This window comes from Oncorhynchus kisutch, linkage group LG5 (genome assembly GCF_002021735.2).
Source record: "Oncorhynchus kisutch isolate 150728-3 linkage group LG5, Okis_V2, whole genome shotgun sequence".
NCBI lineage: Eukaryota > Metazoa > Chordata > Actinopteri > Salmoniformes > Salmonidae > Oncorhynchus > Oncorhynchus kisutch.
The window spans coordinates 53,345,605-53,366,333 of record NC_034178.2 but is presented as its reverse complement, the minus strand read 5'-3'; the positions used below and the strand labels follow the sequence as shown (position 1 = coordinate 53,366,333).

General features: G+C 44.6%; 2 protein-coding genes across 5 annotated transcripts in view; one reads left to right on the top strand and one right to left on the bottom strand.

The window, feature by feature from the left end:
* Nucleotides 1-8,790, top strand: part of LOC109891598 (citron Rho-interacting kinase) — a 56,981-nt gene extending 48,191 nt beyond the window's left edge. For all 4 annotated transcript variants that reach the window (XM_031825397.1, XM_031825395.1, XM_031825396.1 and 1 more), the window contains 2 exons: nt 6,109-6,499; nt 6,858-8,790. In XM_031825397.1, coding sequence (XP_031681257.1) covers nt 6,109-6,499; nt 6,858-6,881 — 415 coding nt within the window. In that variant the 3' untranslated portion in view covers nt 6,882-8,790. The remainder of the gene's footprint in view (nt 1-6,108; nt 6,500-6,857) is intronic.
* Nucleotides 8,791-12,942: 4,152 nt separating this feature from the next.
* Nucleotides 12,943-17,364, bottom strand: LOC109891597 (coiled-coil domain-containing protein 63-like). The gene is made up of 8 exons (XM_020484130.2): nt 17,236-17,364; nt 16,447-16,628; nt 16,153-16,337; nt 15,795-16,012; nt 15,568-15,642; nt 15,190-15,382; nt 14,661-14,852; nt 12,943-13,760 (listed from the first exon to the last, which is right to left on the bottom strand). Exons 1-8 carry the CDS (start codon nt 17,362-17,364, stop codon nt 13,615-13,617), a joined length of 1,320 nt encoding a protein of 439 aa, XP_020339719.1. The 3' UTR covers nt 12,943-13,614.
* Nucleotides 17,365-20,729: the final 3,365 nt, after the last annotated feature.

Below are 20,729 nucleotides of genomic sequence, written 5' to 3'. Positions count from 1 at the left end.
CTCCAGCTCTGCTTTGGGGCGGCGATATTCCCTTTGGCTGTGTGCAGGGTCCTTTGCCGTCCAGAATCTCCTCCCAAGTCCAGTTCTCCAAATATCGCTGCCTCTCCTGCTGCTGCCCGTAACCACGCTGCTTGGTCCTCTGGTGGTGGGTGTTTCTGTAACGGATTTCCTCCTCTTCGTCTGAAGAGGAGTAAGGATCGGACCAAAGCGCAGCGTGGTAAGTGTTCATGATGATTTTAATTAAAGAAAGCACTGAACACTGAATCAAAACAATAAACGATGACGTGAATTTACAAAACCGAAACAGTACCATGTGGTCCAAACAATCACACGGAAACAAACACCCACAACCCAACAGTGAAACCCAGGCTACATAAGTATGATTCTCAATCAGAGACAACTAATGACACCTGCCTCTGATTGAGAACCATACTAGGCCGAACACAAAAACCAACATAGAAAAATAGACTGCCCACCCCAACTCACGCCCTGACCATACTAAAACAAAGAATAAAATAACAGAACTATGGTCAGAAAGTGACAGTATTCAGCAGTCATAAAAGCATACCTTATTTCCTTTGAAGAACTACTAAAATTGTGATTTTGTCAGAGAGCATAGACAGCAGCTCTATAGAGATGAGATGATCACATGAAATAAAGTCGTCAAATAAAATTACATGTAATATACACACCTGAAATATTTTATTAAAGTAATGTGAATTAATGATGGTTAATAAGTGAGTAATGAGCCGTCACTACCATCATGGGGCTTTCATTCATTGTTTTATTCTGTGTTACAGCATTCAACCCACATAATGCATAAAAAAAATATTGAAATAGAAAACTGGGATTTAAAAAAAATAATCAAACTGAACCAACCACAAAAAGCACTACTCACTCACTCACTCACTCACTCACTCACTCACTCACTCACTCACTCACTCACTCACTCACTCACTCACTCACTCACTACTCACTCACTCACTCACTCACTCACTCACTCACTACCTCACTCACTCACTCACTCACTCACTACTCACTCACTCACTCACTCACTCACTACCTCACTCACTCACTCACTCACTACCTCACTCACTCACTCACTCACTCACTCACTCACTCACTCACTCACTCACTCACTACCTCACTCACTCACTCACTACCTCACTCACTACCTCACTCACTCACTCACTACCTCACTCACTCACTCACTCACTACCTCACTCACTCACTCACTCACTCACTCACTACCTCACTCACTCACTCACTACCTCACTCACTCACTCACTCACTCACTCACTCACTCACTCACTCACTCACTACCTCACTCACTCACTCACTCACTCACTACTCACTCACTCACTCACTCACTCACTACTCACTCACTCACTCACTCACTCACTCACTCACTACCTCACTCACTCACTCACTCACTCACTACCTCACTCACTCACTCACTACTCACTCACTCACTCACTCACTACCTCACTCACTCACTCACTCACTCACTCACTCACTCACTCACTCACTCACTCACTCACTCACTACTCACTCACTCACTCACTCACTACCTCACTCACTCACTCACTCACTCACTCACTCACTCACTCACTCACTCACTCACTCACTCACTCACTTCCTAACACACACAGAAACACACGCATACACACCACTTGGGTTTGCATGCATAGAGATACAGTCCATCATTGCTTGTTTGGTGGTGGTACAATTGGGAATTGGAGGAACAATGGGATTCTTCGTCACTAAACCTTCTGTTGGCTGGGCTAAACCTTCTGTTGGCTGGGCTAAACCTTCTGTTGGCTGGGCTAAACCTTCTGTTGGCTGGGCTAAACCTTCTGTTGGCTGGGCTAAACCTTCTGTTGGCTGGGCTAGTTAGTGGTTCAACTGGTTAGTTGAGGCAGAATTGGGCCGGTCGTGGTTACAGTATGATTTCTCCTCTCTCTAGGTTTCATTTAGCTATTGATTCATTTCCACCAGTAATCACTGTGTGCACGATGGTGGTGTGGACTGGAGCCTCTCACTGGTGGCACTGGTTGTGTCACACCCTGACCATAGTTTACTTTGTATATTTCTATGTTTTGGTTGGTCAGGGTGTGAGCTGAGTGGGCATTCTATGTTTCATGTCTAGTTTGTCTATTTCTATGTCTGGCCTGATATGGCTCTCAATCAGAGGCAGGTGTTAATCATTGTCTCTGATTGGGAACCATATTTAGGTAGCCTGGGTTTCACTGTGTGTTTGTGGGTGATTGTTCCTGTCTCTGTGTTTTCACCAGATAGGGCTGTTTCGGTTTTTGTTATGTTCATTACGTTCTTTGTTTTGTAGTGTTTGTATTGATTCGTGTTTTACGTTTGTTTATTAAACATGGTTCGCAATCTACACGCCACATTTTGGTCCGACTCTCCTTCACCACAAGAGAACCGTTACAGAATCACCCACCACACCAGGACCAAGTGGCGTGGTAACAGGCAACAGCAACAGCAGGAGAAACATAATAAGGATTTATGGACATGGGAGGACGAACTGGACGGTGAAGGACCCTGGGCTCAGCCTGGAGAATATCGCCGCCCCAAAGAAGAACTGGAGGCGGAGGAAGCTGAGAGGCGCAGGTATGAGGAGGCAGCACGGCGACACGGATGGAAGCCCGGGAGTCAGCCCCAAAAATTTCTTGGGGGGGAGCTCACAGGGAGTATGGCTATGCCAGGTAGGAGACCTGCGCAAACTTCCTGTGCTTACCGGGGGGCTAGAGAGACCGGGCAGGCACCGTGTTATGCAGTGGTGCGCACTGCCGCCTGTTTAGCGCTACCAGAGCCTTCCTCCTCTCCTGCGCTGCCGGAGTCTCCCGCCTGTTTAGCGCTGCCAGAGCCTTCCGCCTCTACAGCGTTGCCGGAGTCTCCTGCCTGTTTAGCGCAGCCAGAGCTGCCAGCCTGCAAGGAGCAGCCAGAGCTGCCAGCCTGCAAGGAGCAGCCAGAGCTGTCAGTCTGCATGGAGCAGCCAGAGCTGTCAGTCTGCATGGAGCAGCCAGAGCTGTCAGTCTGCATGGAGCAGCCAGAGCTGTCAGTCTGCATGGAGCAGCCAGAGCTGCCAGTCTGCATGGAGCAGCCAGAGCTGTCAGTCTTCATGGAACAGCCAGAGCTGTCAGTCTGCATGGAGCAGCCGGAGATGCCAGTCTGCAAGGAGCTGCCAGTCTGCAAGGAGCTGCCAGTCTGCAAGGAGCTGCCAGAGCTGCCAGTCTGCATGGAGCAGCCAGAGCTGCCAGTCTGCAAGAAGCCGCCAGAGCTGCCAGTCAGCATGGAGCAGCCAGAGCCGCCAGTCAGCATGGAGCAGCCAGAGCCGCCAGTCAGCATGGAGCAGCCAGAGCCGCCAGTTAGCATGGAGCAGCCAGAGCCGTCAGTCTGCCAGGATCCGCCAGTCAGCCAGACTCTTCCAGATCCGCCAGTCAGCCAGACTCTTCCAGATCCGCCAGTCAGCCAGACTCTTCCAGATCTGCCAGTCAGCCAGGATCCGCCAGTCAGCCAGACTCTTCTAGATCTGCCAGTCTGCCAGACTCTTCCAGATCCGCCAGTCAGCCAGACTCTTCCAGATCCGCCAGTCAGCCAGACTCTTCCAGATCCGCCAGTCAGCCAGGATCTGCCAGAGCCTTCCTCCTCTCCTGTGCTGCCGGAGTCTGAAGAGCCCCTCTGTCCCGAGCTGCCCCTCTGTCCCGTGTTATTAAGTAGGGTTGCCGTGGCTAGGAGGTCACAGAAGCGGACAAGGTGGGGGAAGACTACGGTGAAGTGGGGGCCACGTCCAGCACCAGAGCCGCCACCGCGGACAGATGCCCACCCAGACCCTCCCCTATAGGTTCAGGTTTTGCGGCCGGAGTCCGCACCTTGGGGGGGGGGTACTGTCACACCCTGACCATAGTTCACTTTGTATATTTCTATGTTTTGGTTGGTCAGGGTGTGAGCTGAGTGGGCATTCTATGTTTCATGTCTAGTTTGTCTATTTCTATGTCTGGCCTGATATGGTTCTCAATCAGAGGCAGGTGTTAGTCATTGTCTCTGTTTGGGAACCATATTTAGGTAGCCTGGGTTTCACTGTGTGTTTGTGGGTGATTGTTCCTGTCTCTGTGTTTTCACCAGATAGGGTTGTTTCGGTTTTCATTACGTTCATTACGTTCTTTGTTTTGTAGTGTTTGTATTGATTCGTGTTTTACGTTTGTTTATTAAACATGGATCGCAATCTACACGCCGCATTTTGGTCCGACTCTCCTTCACCACAAGAGAACCGTTACAGGTTGGCATTCAGTTGGCATAGTATGGAGCGATTTCAGTGCCAACAGAATTTGAATTCCTTTATTTTGAATTTCTATTAGGATATTACATTTGAATGTGATGCTTTCTTATTTGTAATGCACAAATTCTATTCATAAATGTAACTTGTGTTTCATGAGTTAAAACAGAATTGAGGGGAACAGAACACGTCCATGTTCCAGAGAGTCTTAGCTTTCAGGAATGGGGTTATAATAGTGTATAGCCAAAACGGTTCAAACACTAAAGCCACATTCATAGGAAGAAAATAAGTCCAACATGTCACGTTGGCTTCAGAAACCGGCAGAAGCTTCTGTTGACCACAGAGAGTGTTTGATTCTAGCTGTTCTCCTCTACCTTTCTTGGCTGGAAAAGTGCCAGGATGTTGTCTGGTTTTGAAGCTGAATTTAAAGAACTGAATTTGAAAACTGCATGCAATATTAATTTAATTCAGTTTCAAATCATGAAATGAAAATTCAATTTATGAATTCAATTATTTTATTAGTGCATTACAAATGCAAAAATATTAAGTTCAATATCCTAATACAATTTTTGTTGCCGCTGAAATTGCTCCATAGCATAAGTTGCCAGACACGTGGCATAGTCTGGCATACTAGGTGGCACCTGTCTGCATACGGGTGACATAGGTTGGCATACATAACTTGTGAGCTTTCTGGTAATGGTATTCTTCCATCTGATACACCATGCATATCTGAGACCTGGATTAATGCTGGTGTTTATTCTTTGCAGGAGGAAGTGTGCCTTTTACTTAAACATGGCATTACTTAGACATTGTCTATTTAATAAGTAAAATACATCATGGTAAATAAAGGGTGGTTACTACTTGTATTTTCTGAGACTCCCTGTATCTACCAATCAAACAGCTGCATTCATGTAATATTGTAATGACAGTTTGCTTAGTTAGCTTTTTTTAACCACCCTCCCATACAGTTTGACCTTGTGGGATTCATGATGTTTAAAGAACAGAAGAGAGGGTTGAAGAGTGGCATAGGGTTCATTGCAATTTTTCTCATCTTCACCAAAAATATGTTTGTACTCTAATGTATTTATAGTAAAAGACAGAAGGACATCCAAAATGTAAGTTGTCAACCGTCATTCAGCCATTATCCATACATCGTACTCTTTCTGTGCAATTTAGGACAGAAAAATGTATGTTTGTTAAAGCACTAGGAAAATGACCAGCTTGAGTTGTCATATCATTGATTCCATAATCCTCCGTGTAATATAAAATGGGACATTTTACTTCTGGAGCAAACATGGTGACGATATGACAAAATGTCTTTGGCTCTCCAATCCATCGATGGATACAAATGTGCAGTGACAGAATCAACCATATCTAATTTTTGTCCTGTACACTTGCTCATGTTTTGTCTCCTACTGTGACAGTGGCTAACCCATTAACTGTTTGCATAATCTTCAGTGATTTCAATGAGAATTGCTTTCTCGACATCCAAAGCCATTGCTTGCCACTGTCTTGATTTCATTTTACATAGCTATTGAGAGTATTACACTAGCCATAGTTATGATTGACATCAGCTTAATATAAATATATATATTTAATGCACCACTTTGTACCAAGATCACTTCGTTAAGCTGGATGCATTAGTTGCTGTTTCATGGTTCTGTTCAGTAACTTCATCCAGATACTCCCCCTCACATTAGGGCAGCAGTATACTATGCAATGCTGTTTACCCTGTGATCTTTGTCCCATGGCGCCCTGCCCTGCCCTTTCCATCTCCACAATGGGTCTCTCCAATGCCTCCTTTTCATCCACAGCCCCAACAAGCGTGGGCCGCCCTCCTACAACGAGCACATCACTAAGCGCCTGGCGGCCAGCCCTGCGTTGCACGGTGACCCGGGCACGCCACACCGCTACCGCGAGGCCCGCACAGAGTTCCGCCGCGACAAGTCACCCGGCCGCCGGCCACACTCGGTGGAGAGGGAAAAGTCTCCCAGTGGCAGGATGATGATGGACCCGCATCTGGCCAGGTCTCCAGGGAGAGCCTTGGGGGGGGATCTACGCCTCGGTCGCTCCCCAGGGAGGTTGATGGACCGGGATGTGAGGAGGGAGAGGTCGCCGGGACGGGGGTTCGAGGAGCAGCAGCATGGAGTTCGCCAGAGACTCCACACCAGCTCCGGACGCACGCCCCTCACCACAGTCAACAAGGTTAGAGAGTAGACTATGTATGCTTCCCAAATAGCCCCAATACCCTATTCAATGATTTCCCTTGCCTGATTTACAGGACATAACATGAGTGGTATTGGGTGACTTGTGAACCCTTTTCCCTATTTAGTGCACTACTTTGGACCAGAGCTCTGTCTTTTTCAATATGGCATCATTTTGATAGATTCTTTGGATATGCTGAATTTCTTGAAAATGTATTTTTCTATAAGACTTTCCGATTTCAGTGATGAATCTTCTTTGATCAAGCCTTAATGATACCAAGTAATGTAAATTCCTCTGCCTAACTTCTGTGTTAGTGCCCTAACACCTGACCAGATCTGTCTCTGATCTTTCTGTACAGGTGTGGGATCAATCATCTGTTTGAGGAGAGAGAAGAGTGACATCCCCCTTACCCGGGTTAGGGAATAGGAGGTTGGTCAGAGTATTACATCACCCAGAGAGTCCAACAGGAAAAGCAGCTAAAGCGTTGAAGACCCACTGTCAATGTTGAATGTCAGAACTATGGGATTTTACTAGAATAAATAATGGTTAATGCATTTTTTATATCCAACATTTGACGTCTTAAAGGACCAAAACACCTTAAACAACATTTGTCACAAACACTGAGATAAACACTTGGAATATCTGCTCAATTAAATCCTGGAAATGTACAGATAAATCTCAGAGTTTAGAAACACAACTAAACATTCTCCTGGATCTTCTCTCTCCCCTGTGCATATCAGCTAGATCAGTGGTGGGCATCTCCAGTCATAGGACACACTGTGTGCAGGCTTTTGTTACAGCTCAGCACTAATACGCCTCATTCAAATAATCAACTAATCAAAGTCTTCGATTTAGATCAAGTGGAATTAGGTGTTTGTTAGAGCTTATCTGGAATAAAGTTGCAGCCTTCTAGGATTAGTCCATCCCTGAGCTAGATGACTACACTAAAACACACTAAAACCGCACTACCCACAATCCCCAGCACCAACTGACTCTTGCAACAGGACCTTTATAAATAACCATAATGCTAATTGACACTGTAAATAGGCAGACTTAGGTTTCTTCCAAAATGGCACCCTACTCCCTATACACTGCACTACTTTGACCAGGACCAACAGGGATCTGGTCAAAAGTAGTACTCTATATAGGGAGTAGGGTACCATTTCAGACAGAGCCATGCTTTTTATAGATACTGAAAGGGAACCTCAAGGCTGGAAAAGCCACATCTATTTTTGTTAAAGCGAAAAGTGATTGTTACATGTATGTGTCTTCTTAAATGTCAAATGAATATTATTGTTTTAAAACGTCCTTTATCAAGTGAGCATTTTGCCTTGGACCCATCTTGTGTAATGCACTTCTACACGCAAAAGCAAACATGTGGCTTGAGATATCATTAAGCTTACAACATACTACTTCAATATTCATTTTTTTACCGCAATCTCCCTTACCCTCTTGTATATACCCCCCAAACTGTTGTTTATGATTGATTGATGAAGATTTTTTTTTTAGTTCTACTGATTTGTCAAAGGCATTGATGTACTTAAATGAAAATGAAAAAGAAATATCCTATGCTCTTCAGCATCATATTCATTTCAGTGAACAATGACGGCGATTCAACACTGGAGCATGTGAGCGACAGAAAAATATATATATTTATAAATGTTTTAGTTTGCATTAAATTGACATTTTATGGGTGACATTTTCCTACTGCTGAACACCTCACGCAGCAAGAACATATGGTATTTTCAGTCACATAAGCCTACTCTTTATACTTTAATATATCAACTTACTTTTGATGTACTTATTCTTTATATTTGCTTAACATCAGCCCCCCCCCCCCTCCCCACACACACACACACAAACAAATGATTTATATTCAACCATGACGACCAAAATTCAGTGTAGCAGTGAAAGGTCACGTAGCAAATTCTTGTAGAACAGGTTAGCCTACATGTGAAATAAACATTTTGCTCACATCCTCTATATGCATCTTTTACTCAGCATCTGGGCGGGAGTGTACAAGGTTGTAAATTGACTTCATTTCATATGTGCCTATCAATTTAACATCTGCTACCTAAGTCCATCCCTCTACTTTTCCACTTTTTGGAAACTTTACGAGCGGCAGAATACCAATGTGAGATCGGTGCATTTTGCGGACATTTTGCGGATTTTGTTTAGACGAGAAACATGTCGCCCTGTTCTCGATATGATGATGTTGATGTCTTACAAATGATTTACTAGCTTTCCCTGTAGATTTTGTCACACAATATTAAACATAACCAATGTCTTTATTTACTGTCGTATCCTGTTGATTTGATGTTTCTTTTACCGTTTTTTAGAAGAGGAGATCGGAGTTCCGATCAACTTACATTTGAAGTCGGAAGTTTACATACACTTAGGTCAGAGTCAATAAAACTTGTTTTTCAACCACTTCACCACTTTCTTGTTAAGAAACTATAGTTTTGGCAAGTCGGTTAGGACATCTACTTTGTGCATGACACAAGTATTTTTTCCAACAATTGTTTACAGACAGATTATTTCACTTATAATTCACTGTATCACAATTCCAGTGGGTTAGAAGTTTACATACACTAAATTGACTGTGCCTTTAAACAACTCGAAAAATTCCAGGAAATTATGTAATGGCTTTAGAAGCTTCTGATAGGCTAATTGACATCATTTGAGTCAATTGGAGGTGTACCTGTGGATGTATTTGAAGGTCTACCTTCAAACTCAGTGCCTCTTTGCTTGACATCATGGGAAAATCAGCCAAGACCTCAGGAAGAAAAGTTGTAGACCTCCACAAGTCTGGTTCATTCTTGGAAGCAATTTCCAAATGCCTGAAGATGTCACGTTCTTCTGTACAAACAATAGTATGCAAGTATAAACACCATGTGACCACACAGTCGTCATATCGCTCAGGAAGGAGACGCGTTCTGTCTCCTAGAGATGAAGGTACTTTGGTGCGAAAAGTGCAAATCAATCCCAGAACAACAGCAAATGACCTTGTGAAGATGCTGGAGGAAACAGGTACAAAGTATTTATATCCACAGTAAAATGAGTCCTATATATTGACATAACCTGAAAGGCCACTCAGCAAGGAAGAAGCTGGTTTGCAACTGCACATGGGGACAAAGATTGTACTTTTTGGAGAAATGTCCTCTGGTCTAATGAAACAAAAATAGAACTGTTTGGCCATAATGACCATCATTATGTTTGTAGGAAAAAGGGGGAGGCTTGCAAGCCAAAGAACACCATCCCAACCATGAAGCACGGGGGTGGCAGCATCATAGATGGCATCATGAGGAATTGAAAATGATGTGGATATATTGAAGCAACATCTCAAGACATCAGTCAGGAAGTTAAAGCTTGGTCACAAATGGGTCTTCCAAATGGACAAGGACCCCAAGCATACTTCCAAAGTTGTGGCAAAATGGCTTAAGGACAACAAAGTCGAGGTATTGGAGTGGCCATCACAAAGCCCTGACCTCAAGCCCATAGAAAATTTGTGGGCAGAACAGAAAAAGCGTGTGCGAGCAAGGAGGCTTACAAACCTGACTCAGTTGTCTTGCTGCTTTTTGTTCTATGTTGCTGTCTGTATGCTACGTCTTGCTTGTCCTATGTTGCTCTGTCTGTATGCTATGTCTTGCTTGTCCTATGTTGCCCTGCGTGTGCTCACTGCTCAATGATTGTCTATATTGTAATTGTTTTTAATATCCTGCCCAGAGACTGCGGTTGAAGATTAGCCGGCTGGCTAAAACCGGCACTTTTACTGAAACGTTGATTAATGTGCACTGTCCCTGTAAAAATAAAATAAACTCAAACTCAAGTTACACCAACTCTGTCAGGAGGAATGGGCCAAAATTCAGCCAACTTATTGTGGGAAGCTTGTGGAAGGCTACCCAAAACGTTTGACCCAAGTTTGTGGCAATTGAAAGGCAATACACTCAATTAGTATTTGGTAGCATGTAAACTTCTGACCCACTGGGAATGTGATGAAATAAATAAAAGCTGAAATAAATAATTATCTACTATTAATCTGACAATTGACATTCCTAAAATAAAGTGGTGATCCTAACTGACCTAAGACAGGGAATTTTTCCTAGGATTAAATGTCAGGAGTTGTGAAAAACTGAGTTTAAATGTATTTGGCTAAGGTGTATGTAAACCTTTCTTGTTTTTGATGGGACAGATGTGGGGAGACGGATATATAGAGAGGGGTACAGAAAGTTGTTAAGGGCACAGGCAGTCGGCTGAGCGAGGGCTGAAACCTCTGTCACCGAGGGGACATATGTGGTCGGGAGGTTAGACCGCTACACCTGTGTGTCTGATGTAGAATTGGGTGTGAGAGACAGAGAAAGAAAGATGTTGTGTGTGTGTGTGTGTGTGTGTGTGTGTGTGTGTGACTTATCCATGTCCAGAGTGTTGGGATAACAATGCACATTGGGTATTTATAGTAGTCTGATGCTCCCACTAGCCTGCTAATTCACTAACGGGCCCAGCCCCACTGTGACAATGCCATCCCATTCTACAACCACTGGCATGCAGAGCAGCAGCAGCTATTTCTGTCATTAAACTGGGAATAACTGTGAGGAGCAAGACAGCTGCCTGCCCAGGAACAATTGTTCTGGGTGAGTGAGTGGCAGACAAACTCTTCATACATGTATCTTTAACGTTTAGATGCAGACAGACGTAATAAAGATGTGACTTTTCAACCTCATAGAAGTTACTAGAGATTCCTTCCCATGCTGTGAAGAGACAGAGATGATGTGACATATGCCATTGAGGCACTGACTAGTTGTTAAACACCTGGCTGAACGTGATAAGGATGGCAATGACGAGGTGAAGAAGGCTTTTAGCAGGCTCTTGACTGGAGACTCTAGAGCTTCTATTTCTATCATCAAAACACCCGTCAGCTGTCATCTATCATCTCCAGGCTCCACCCACGGTCCTTTGTGCTTGCCCCGCCCACTTACATCCTCAGATCAGGTGATGTAGACCACCCCGGAATAATTCACTGGCTCCTTTGTCTGTCAGTCACACTTCCCCTCTCAGGTCACCTATACCAAGAGGCCATAGCTAGAGCCCCCACCACCTGCAGCCCCACAGTGGAAGAGGAGGGAAAGAACCAGAGGGAAACTCACTGGCCTTTACCTTCTACAAAAGGCTCAAGACACTTTTAAACTGGCCACCTGTGATGCATATGCTTGTGTTTTCTCATCATCGACAGTGGTTAAGCAAACTACCAAGCCAGATGTGTGTAAATGGTCTGTCAGACAAACGGTTGAATCCATATTCAATAGATTTTTTACAATCTGATCACTTTTCAATAAATAACTTTTGTTGAGAGATCCTCAGTTTGTTACTTCTTGCACCTCATGACAATAAATGTTTAATTTGAAGCATCCCCTTAGAGAGCATAATATATATTCAATGTCCTTTATTTACTTGAATGACTGATGACATATTGGAACGAATGTCATCTTAAGTGATATTCTGTATCAACTCAACAAATCAAGTCTATGCATCAATGGGTGTGTGCTTCCCTCAATTATTTTGCCCAAGTTGATCACATAACTGTTGCACCACACTGTGTTGTAAATAAGTAATACTCAAAATCAATACCTTTTCATCTGTAAGGTTTCATCACTAGCAGGAGTTTACATCAGGGGTTAATGACATCAGTATGGGTTGAAAATAGTATTAGGAGATTGCTGCTTACGCACAAACAGCCCACGAGGAGAGTTTGTGAGGTTCAAATGATCTGTTCAGTGAGGGAGAGCTTTTCTATTGGTTTGTAAACTGATTCAGGGTTTTAGTTTTGTTTTGGTAGCAGTCCTGCCCAGCAGCTGAGAACATTATGGATCCCCTAAGACTAAGAGCATGTAGCCTTCTGTATTTTTTTAATTTTAATTTTATTTATTTCACCTTTATTTAACCAGGTAGGCTAGTTGAGAACCAGTTCTCATTTGCAACTGCGACCTGGCCAAGATAAAGCATAGCAGTGTGAACAGACAACACAGAGTTACACATGGAGTAAACAATTAACAAGTCAATAACACAGTAGAAAAAAAGGGGAGTCTATATACATTGTGTGCAAAAGGCATGAGGAGGTAGGCGAATAATTACAATTTTGCAGATTAACACTGGAGTGATAAATGATCAGATGGACATGTACAGGTAGAGATATTGGTGTGCAAAAGAGCAGAAAAGTAAATAAATAAAAACAGTATGGGGATGAGGTAGGTGAAAATGGGTAGGTGAATACAGCTGCAGCGATCGGTTAGCTGCTCAGATAGCAGATGTTTGAAGCTGGTGAGGGAGATAAAAGTCTCCAACTTCAGCGATTTTTGCAATTCGTTCCAGTCACAGGCAGCAGAGTACTGGAACGAAAGGCGGCCAAATGAGGTGTTGGCTTTAGGGATGATCAGTGAGATACACCTGCTGGAGCGCGTGCTACGGATGGGTGTTGCCATCGTGACCAGTGAACTGAGATAAGGCGGAGCTTTACCTAGCATGGACTTGTAGATGACCTGGAGGATCAATGAGAGCCAGTGATGTAGCAGAGATGGCCGTCTTCTGGCATCACACTGGTCTTCAAGGTACAGAGGGGCCTAACACTCTCCATCAAAACATGGGGTTTGGTTTGGAAAGACAAAGCCCCAGTGTTTATTTTAGTGCATGTCATGAGGTTACGGGGTAACGTTACACCTCATGATGCATCCCAAAGGCAGGGCAGACACTAAGCTGTCAGCCAGTGATCCCCGTAAAGCCTGTTGTTACTCCAGAGGTGGTGCCTGGCCATGCTAAGAGACCTTGACGCAGAGGTGCAAAGCCCTGAGCCACCCACCATTTGTTATTTCATTGCCCAAAACGAAGTATCTTTCCTGAGGTGGGAAACTAGGGATAAGGGCCTAGATGAGCTGTGTTATTTCCTCCAACAATGAGAACAAACCTGTTCAAAAGCAGTGGTGGGGGTGGGGGGCAAAGGACACGTTGAACAATGAACAGATTACTGAGACCAAGGACTAAAGCTAAATGCTGTAATGGTTTCTTTGACATTAAAACAACGCAGTATGTGAGCACCATGTCTTGTGAGCGTCAGAGGCTCCTGCTCAGGCAGACTTGGGGTTGAAGCCCACCTTCTTCTTTCCTCTTAGGGGGGCAGATGGGGCCTTGGGCACCTTACCCTGTTCAGTATGCATCACCCGGGGCAGCACCCGCTCACGCAGGGTCTGGAAGTCCAGTGGCTGCTCGCTGCCTGTAAGGCACACCACACACAAAGTTAATGGAGCACAACACCGACACACTCCACTTGAAGTACTAAAAGTCACTTGCGATTAGTGTTGACTTTAAGGAAAATGTTACCCGATATTACATATATACATATTATATTATTATTTACACTGTCAACAGGTTGTTATACTGCCTTCAGTTTATTAAAAGCTGTTTCCCAAAGGGAAACCTATTCACTACATCGGCCCAGGTCAAAGTAATGCATCGGCCCAGGTCAAAGTAATGCATCGGCCCTGGTCAAAGTAATGCACTGGCCCTGGTCAAAGTAATGCACTGGCCCTGGTCAAAGTAATGCACTGGCCCTGGTCAAAGTAATGCACTGGCCCAGGTCAAAGTAATGCATCGGCCCTGGTCAAAGTAATGCACTGGCCCTGGTCAAAGTAATGCACTGGCCCTGGTCAAAGTAATGCACTGGCCCTGGTCAAAGTAATGCACTGGCCCTGGTCAAAGTAATGCACTGGCCCTGGTCAAAGTAATGCACTGGCCCTGGTCAAAGTAATGCACTGGCCCTGGTCAAAGTAATGCACTGGCCCTGGTCAAAGTAATGCACTGGCCCTGGTCAAAGTAATGCACTGGCCCTGGTCAAAGTAATGCACTATGCTGTATTGTTTATTTATTTAACTAGGCAAATCAATTGAGTACAAATTGTTATTTACAATTACGGCCTAACAAGAGGTAAAAGGTCTCCTCGGGTACGGGGGCTGGGATTAAAAATAGAAATGTAGGAGAAAACACAACACTACATAAAGAGACCTAAGACAACAACACAGAATGGCAGCAACACAACATGGCAACAGCACAACATAGTACAATATAGGGAATATGGTGCCATTTGGGGTGCAGGCTCTACTGTACCAGTACTGACCCAGGCCCAGTAGTGCTTCAGTGGTGCTGTCGTCGAAGGAGGGTGCCTCTGTAGCAGAGGAGGTCACGGCGGGCAGCAGGCTGCAGCTGACCAGCAGGAGGTTCTGAGGGGGCAGCTCCATCTCCTCGGCCTCCTTGTAGCTGCACTGGGACAGGAACATCAACAGCTGGTGCATCTCCTCCTCCAGGATACCTGTGGTGATGCAGAGGACAGGATGGAATGAGACGGGATGAGTCAGTGTCTAGTGGTGAGTATGTGTCGCTCATTCTAGAAGTCTGGTGAGTTCCACTTTTGCTTTGCCTGTGTGAGATACTGTGTGAGTGTTACATACAATGTACTGCCAATTTGGATACACTTTATTTGATGGTACAGAAATTACCAGGTATTTATTTACAAACGGCATAGTAAATTGGTAATATCTTGTGTGTGAATTTTTCTTTGGAATCCGTTAAAATCTTTGTTCTTTTGAGAGCGTTAGCATTGCCAACAGGCTGCGAGAGAGAGGGGTTGTCCAACAATGTCCACCTACCGATAAACTGGGTGACGTTGTCATCAGTGACCTGAGCGCTGCAGCCCAGCTTGCCAATGATAGAAGCAGGGTTACACTTCATCTTGTTAAACAGGTGGGCGATGGCCGTCTTATGCTGGTCCAAAAACTTCAGAACCACAGTGTACTGGCTCTCCAAATTATTGGCCCGGCCACGACGCTGCTCCAGCTCTCTCTGAGAGGGACCAGCGACAAAACATCAAAGTCAAAAGATGAAGGGGAACACAGATTGATATAGGGGATAGAAACTGATTGGCATGGTCAGACAGAGAAATGCACAAGGAAGCACCAGCAGACACATTAGAGCAGTGAAAAGTGGTGCAAAGTTCAACTAAAACTTCCTAAAAACGAAAACCTTACCTCCAGTTCCTTGAGCTGGCCCTGCCACTGTTGATCATACTGCTTGTTCTCCAGCTCAAAGTGCAGGATCTCAGTCTATGGGGGAGATAGTAGCAGAACACGGTCATATAACCTTGTCTAGGTTTATAAGTTGTCTAGTTTTACAAGCTTACAGCACATGAACTCCCATCCTGTGTTTGTGTGTGTGCATGCGTGCATGCATGCCGTGTATGTGTGTGGACCCTGACCCTGAGCTTGTTGATGCGGTCCTTCAGCATGGTGCTATTGTTGTTCAGCTCGTTGATGTAGTTGAAGTAAGCAAAGCTCTTCTCCTCGTTCTCCACAAACGTCCTGCCGAGCTGACGCAGGTCGCTGTTGCCGCTCACCTCCACGAGCAGCCGGTGCACCGCCTGGTAGGTCTCCAGACTCTCTCCTCCCATTCGCTCACGCTGAGCCTGCTCGGCCCCTGCACCAATGACAAAGCACTGCCATGAAGCAAGAAGGTTGTTGAAGCTCGAGAAAGGCCTCTAGCCTCTAGGCTAAACAAGAAACCATTCGATGAACAACTGTAGGATGTATAATGTTAAGCGTGATTCTAAAACATACTTCTCTTTTTGGCCTCTTCGTCCTCGCCTATGGGGACACTCTCCTTGGACTTTTGGACCATGAAGCTGCGGAGTTTTATCTCGTGGTCGATGACCCTCTTCAGCTCAGTCATCTCAGTGTGGCAGAGAGACGTGTCCTTCTTGCTACGCTCCCTCACAGCTAGCATGCGGGCCAGGGCCTCGGACCTAGAACACAAACACAGCCCAGATTTCTAAGCTGGGAGAGCGCAAGAAGAACAGACTTCTCCACACCACATACAAACACACACACAGACATAGTGTTTGTGGCTCTGACCGCTGGTCGTAGGCAAGGACAGACTTCTCCACGAGGTCTTCCATGACATTGTGCTGGGACAGTAGCTCTCTGCTCAGACGCTGGTACATAAGGGCGAAGGAGCACCTCTGGTGCCGCAGGTGGTCAATCTCATCACGCAATGCCTGGTTGCTGCATAGCAACTTGTCAAAGCTTTTAGTGGCCTGCAAAACCACAGGATAAGAACACTATAGAGATGATGCTCAAATCACAAAACACATTGCAAACCCGTTTGAACCAAATCAATGAGGAATTTAATAGTGGGGCAAAAAAGTGTTTAGTCAGCCACCAATTGTGCAATTTCTGCCACATAAAAAGATGAGAGAGGCCTGTAATTTTCATCATAGGTACACTTCAACTATGACAGACAAAATGAGAAAAAAAATCCATAAAATCACATTGTAGGATTTTTTATTAATTTATTAGCAAATTATGGTGGAAAACATCGTCTTAGCATGGCTATGTACGCCTCGCTCTCTGCCAATCAGATTGAGTGGCCATACTGGGTACATCTTACATATATAGAATAATTTTATGTTGGTCATAACTGATTCATAGCAAACACTCAACAGGTGTGGAATGGATGTAGGTTTGTGTGATTTTGTGAGTGTTGAATGTATACCGCAACGGTTTTGTGATGTGTGATTGATTTGTGTGATAAATGTAAGATTGTTGAATAGATGTTGTATTCTGTGATGATGACTACCAAACAAACCAAACAGTCAACAGTGTGACTGTAAATGTAGGGTTGTGTGGTGATGACTGCAGTACCTGGTTGACACGGACCTCCATGATGCGGATGTGCTTCCTCTGATGAAGAGGTCTCTTCAGGCTGCAGATCCTACCACCCATCTCCTTCTTCCTCTGCAACAGTTTGGTCTGCATCTCCTTCATCTCCATGGGGAAGAGAGGATCAATAAAGTTTAATTGAGTTGAACTCTATTCATTCTATGCATTGTCCAGTCCAAGAATTAGGCCTACATGTACTTATGTTTATAAACATCTTTGAGATTTTCTGTATAATGCAAAGAGCTATATAAATAAATATCAAATCAAATTTGATTTGTCACATGCGCCGAATACAACAGGTGTAGTAGACCTTACAGACCTTAATAGTCTGGGTAGCCATTTGATTAGCTGTTAAGGAATCTTATGGCTTGGGGGTAGAAGCTATTTAGGAGCCTCTTGGTCCTAGACTTGGCCTTCTGGTACCGCTTGCCGTGTGGTAGCAGAGAGAACAGTCTATGATTAGGGTGGCAGGAGTCTGACATTTTTTAGGGCTTCCTCTGACACCACCTGGTATAGAGGTCCTGGATGGCAGGAAGCTTGGCCCCGGTGACTTTTCAGTCTCCTGAGGGGGAATAGGTTTTTGTCGTGCCCTCTTCACAGCGGTCTTGGTGTGCTTGGACCATGTTAGTTTGTTGGTGATGTGGACGCCAAAGAACTTGAAGCTCTCAACCTGTTCCACTACAGCCACATTGATGAGAATGGGGGCGTGCTCGGTCCTCCTTTTCCTGTAGTCCACAATCATCTCTTTGTCTTGATCACAATGAGGGAGAGGTTGTTGTCCTTGCACCACTCCTCCCTATAGGCTGCCTCATCGTTGTCGATGATCAGGCCTAACACTGTTGTGTCATCAGCAAACTTAGTGATGGTGTTGGAGCCGTGCCTGGCCGTGCAGTCATGAGTGAACAGGGAGTACAGGAGGGGACTGAGCACGCACCCCTGAGGGGTCCCCGTGTTAAGGGTCAGCATGGCGGATGTGTTGTTGCCTACCCTCACCACCTGGGTATGGCCTGTCAGGAAGTCCAGGATTCAGTTGCAGAGGGAGGTGTTTAGTTCCAGGGTCCTTAGCATAGTGGTGAACTTTGAGGGCACTATGGTGTTGAACGTTGAGCTGTAGTCAATGAATAGGATTCTCACATAGGTGTTATTTTTGTCCAGGTGTGAAAGGGCAGTGTGGAGTGCAATAGAGATTGGATCATCTGTGGCTCTGTTGGTGCGGTATGCAAGTTAGAGTGGGTCTATGGTTTCTGGGATAATGGTGTTGATGTGAGCCATGACAAAGCATTTCAAGGCTACAGATGTGAGTGCCATGAGTTGGTAGTCATTTAGGCAGGTTACCTTAGTGTTCTTGGGCACAGGGACTATGATGGTCTGCTTGAAACATGTTGGTATTACAGGCTTGGTTGAAAATGTCACTGAAGACACTTGCCAGTTGGTCAGCGCATGCTCGGAGCACATGTCCTGGTAATCCGTCTGGTCCTGCGGCCTTGTGAATGTTGACCTGTTTAAAGGTCTTACTCACATCAGCTGAGGAGAGTGTGATCACACAGTCGTCCGGAACAGCTGATGCTCTCATGCATGTTTCAGTGTTACTTGCTTCGAAGCGAGCATAGAAGATATTTAGCTTGTCTGGAAGGCTCGTGTTACTAGGCAGCTCTTGGCTGTGCTTCCCTTGGTAGTTTGTAATAGTTTGCAGGCCCTGCCACATCCGACGAGCGTCGGAGCCAGTGTAGTATGATTCGATCTTTGTCTTGTATTGAAGCGTTGCCTGTTTGATGGTTCATCAGAGGGCGTAGCAGGATTTCTTATAAGCTTCCAGGTTAAAGTCCAGCTCCTTGAAAACGGTGGCTCTACCCTTTAGCTCAGTGCGAATGTTGCCTGTAATCCATGGCTTCTGGTTGGGGTATGTACGTATAGTCACTGTGGGGACTACGTCCTCAATGTACTTACTGATAAAGCCAGTGACTGATGTGGTGTACTCAATGCCATCGGATCATATTCCAGTCTGTGATAGCAAAACAGTCCTATAGCTTAGCATCTGCTTCATCTGACCACTTTTTTATAGACCAAGTCACTGGTGCTTCCTGCTTTAATTTTTGCTTGTAAGCATGAGTCAGGAGGATAGAATTATGGTCAGATTTGCCAAATGGAAGGCGAGGGAGAGCTTTGCATGCGTCTCTGTGTCTGGAGTAAAGGCGGTTGAACATTTAACATGTCCAGTTTGAGGTGAGCAATCGCAGTTCTGATGTCCAGAAGCTCTTTTCGGGTCATAAGAGACAGCAGCAACATTATGTACAAAACAAGTTACGAACAATGCGAAAAAACAAACAAAATAGCATGGTTGGTTATTAAGAGCAGGTAAGATGGCAGCCTTCCCCTCCGGTGCCATTTTACTATTATTTAGCAACAGTCATTCTAATTGGCAATACTGTACCTTGGTGTCCAGACTGGCAAGGTGTTCCTTCTGTTTTCGGATGGCAACCAGGTAACTGTCATTATCCACAAGGAGTCGCTGGTGTTGCTCATGAAGGTTGTCAGTCTTTTTCGGATTTTGGGGGGGCATTATTTTGGCCTGTGTGACATTATTGGAAAATGCATCAAATGGTTATGCAGTCAGATTCAAAGGACAGACCTCGTTCTTGATTTTACTTGCTCAAGAATTACCCTTACAAAAAAGGATTGCAGTCAGAGTGCAGTATAACTACCACATGCTGCACATACTGCATCCAAAATAATACGTTTTTTTACTGCAGTAATTTTGCGGTGTAACTGCAGTTATTCTGCAATTACTGGGTCCAAAATACCACAGTGGTCTGCCGTTACTAGTTTCAAAACTGCAATATTTTTTTGTAAGGGTACTAGTACACAAATGCGCTAATCAATTATTCATTTCCGATAGGCCTACCAGGCTACAACACATAATTTTCCAGATAGCACTACTTACCAGTTTCTATGTAGTCTTCGATATCTTAGTTTGTGAATGATTATTTTTAAACTTATCTCGCTGATGATTGGTATTTCACCAATGTCTCCACTGTTTCTAAATTATATTGACAAGGCTAATGATACGTTCACTTTATAAAATACAAAGAAATATAAATCAATTATGTTGACCTCACTTGCTATTGTGGATATATGGAGTAACGTGATTTTTAGAACGCATTTTCGAATTCTTAAATCGTTCCATGATGATCACCTCTGACGCAATGCCAATTGTTCAATCATAGGTTGGGGGGAATGGTGAAACATGTACATGGCCTATAGATGCAACTACAATTGATTTCAGTTTATAGATAGGTTATACATATCCAATTAAGAAACATTGTTGTGTAAATTGGAATCGTGTGCGTGCCATTTAGCCTCAAAACAAGCGGTGGGGTCTTTCATTTCACTGAAAAACAAATCCCACATAGTTGATTTAATCTAAACATACCTAGTTGGCCCACTTCCGCTAGATGGCAGCCTATAACTAAAAGTTT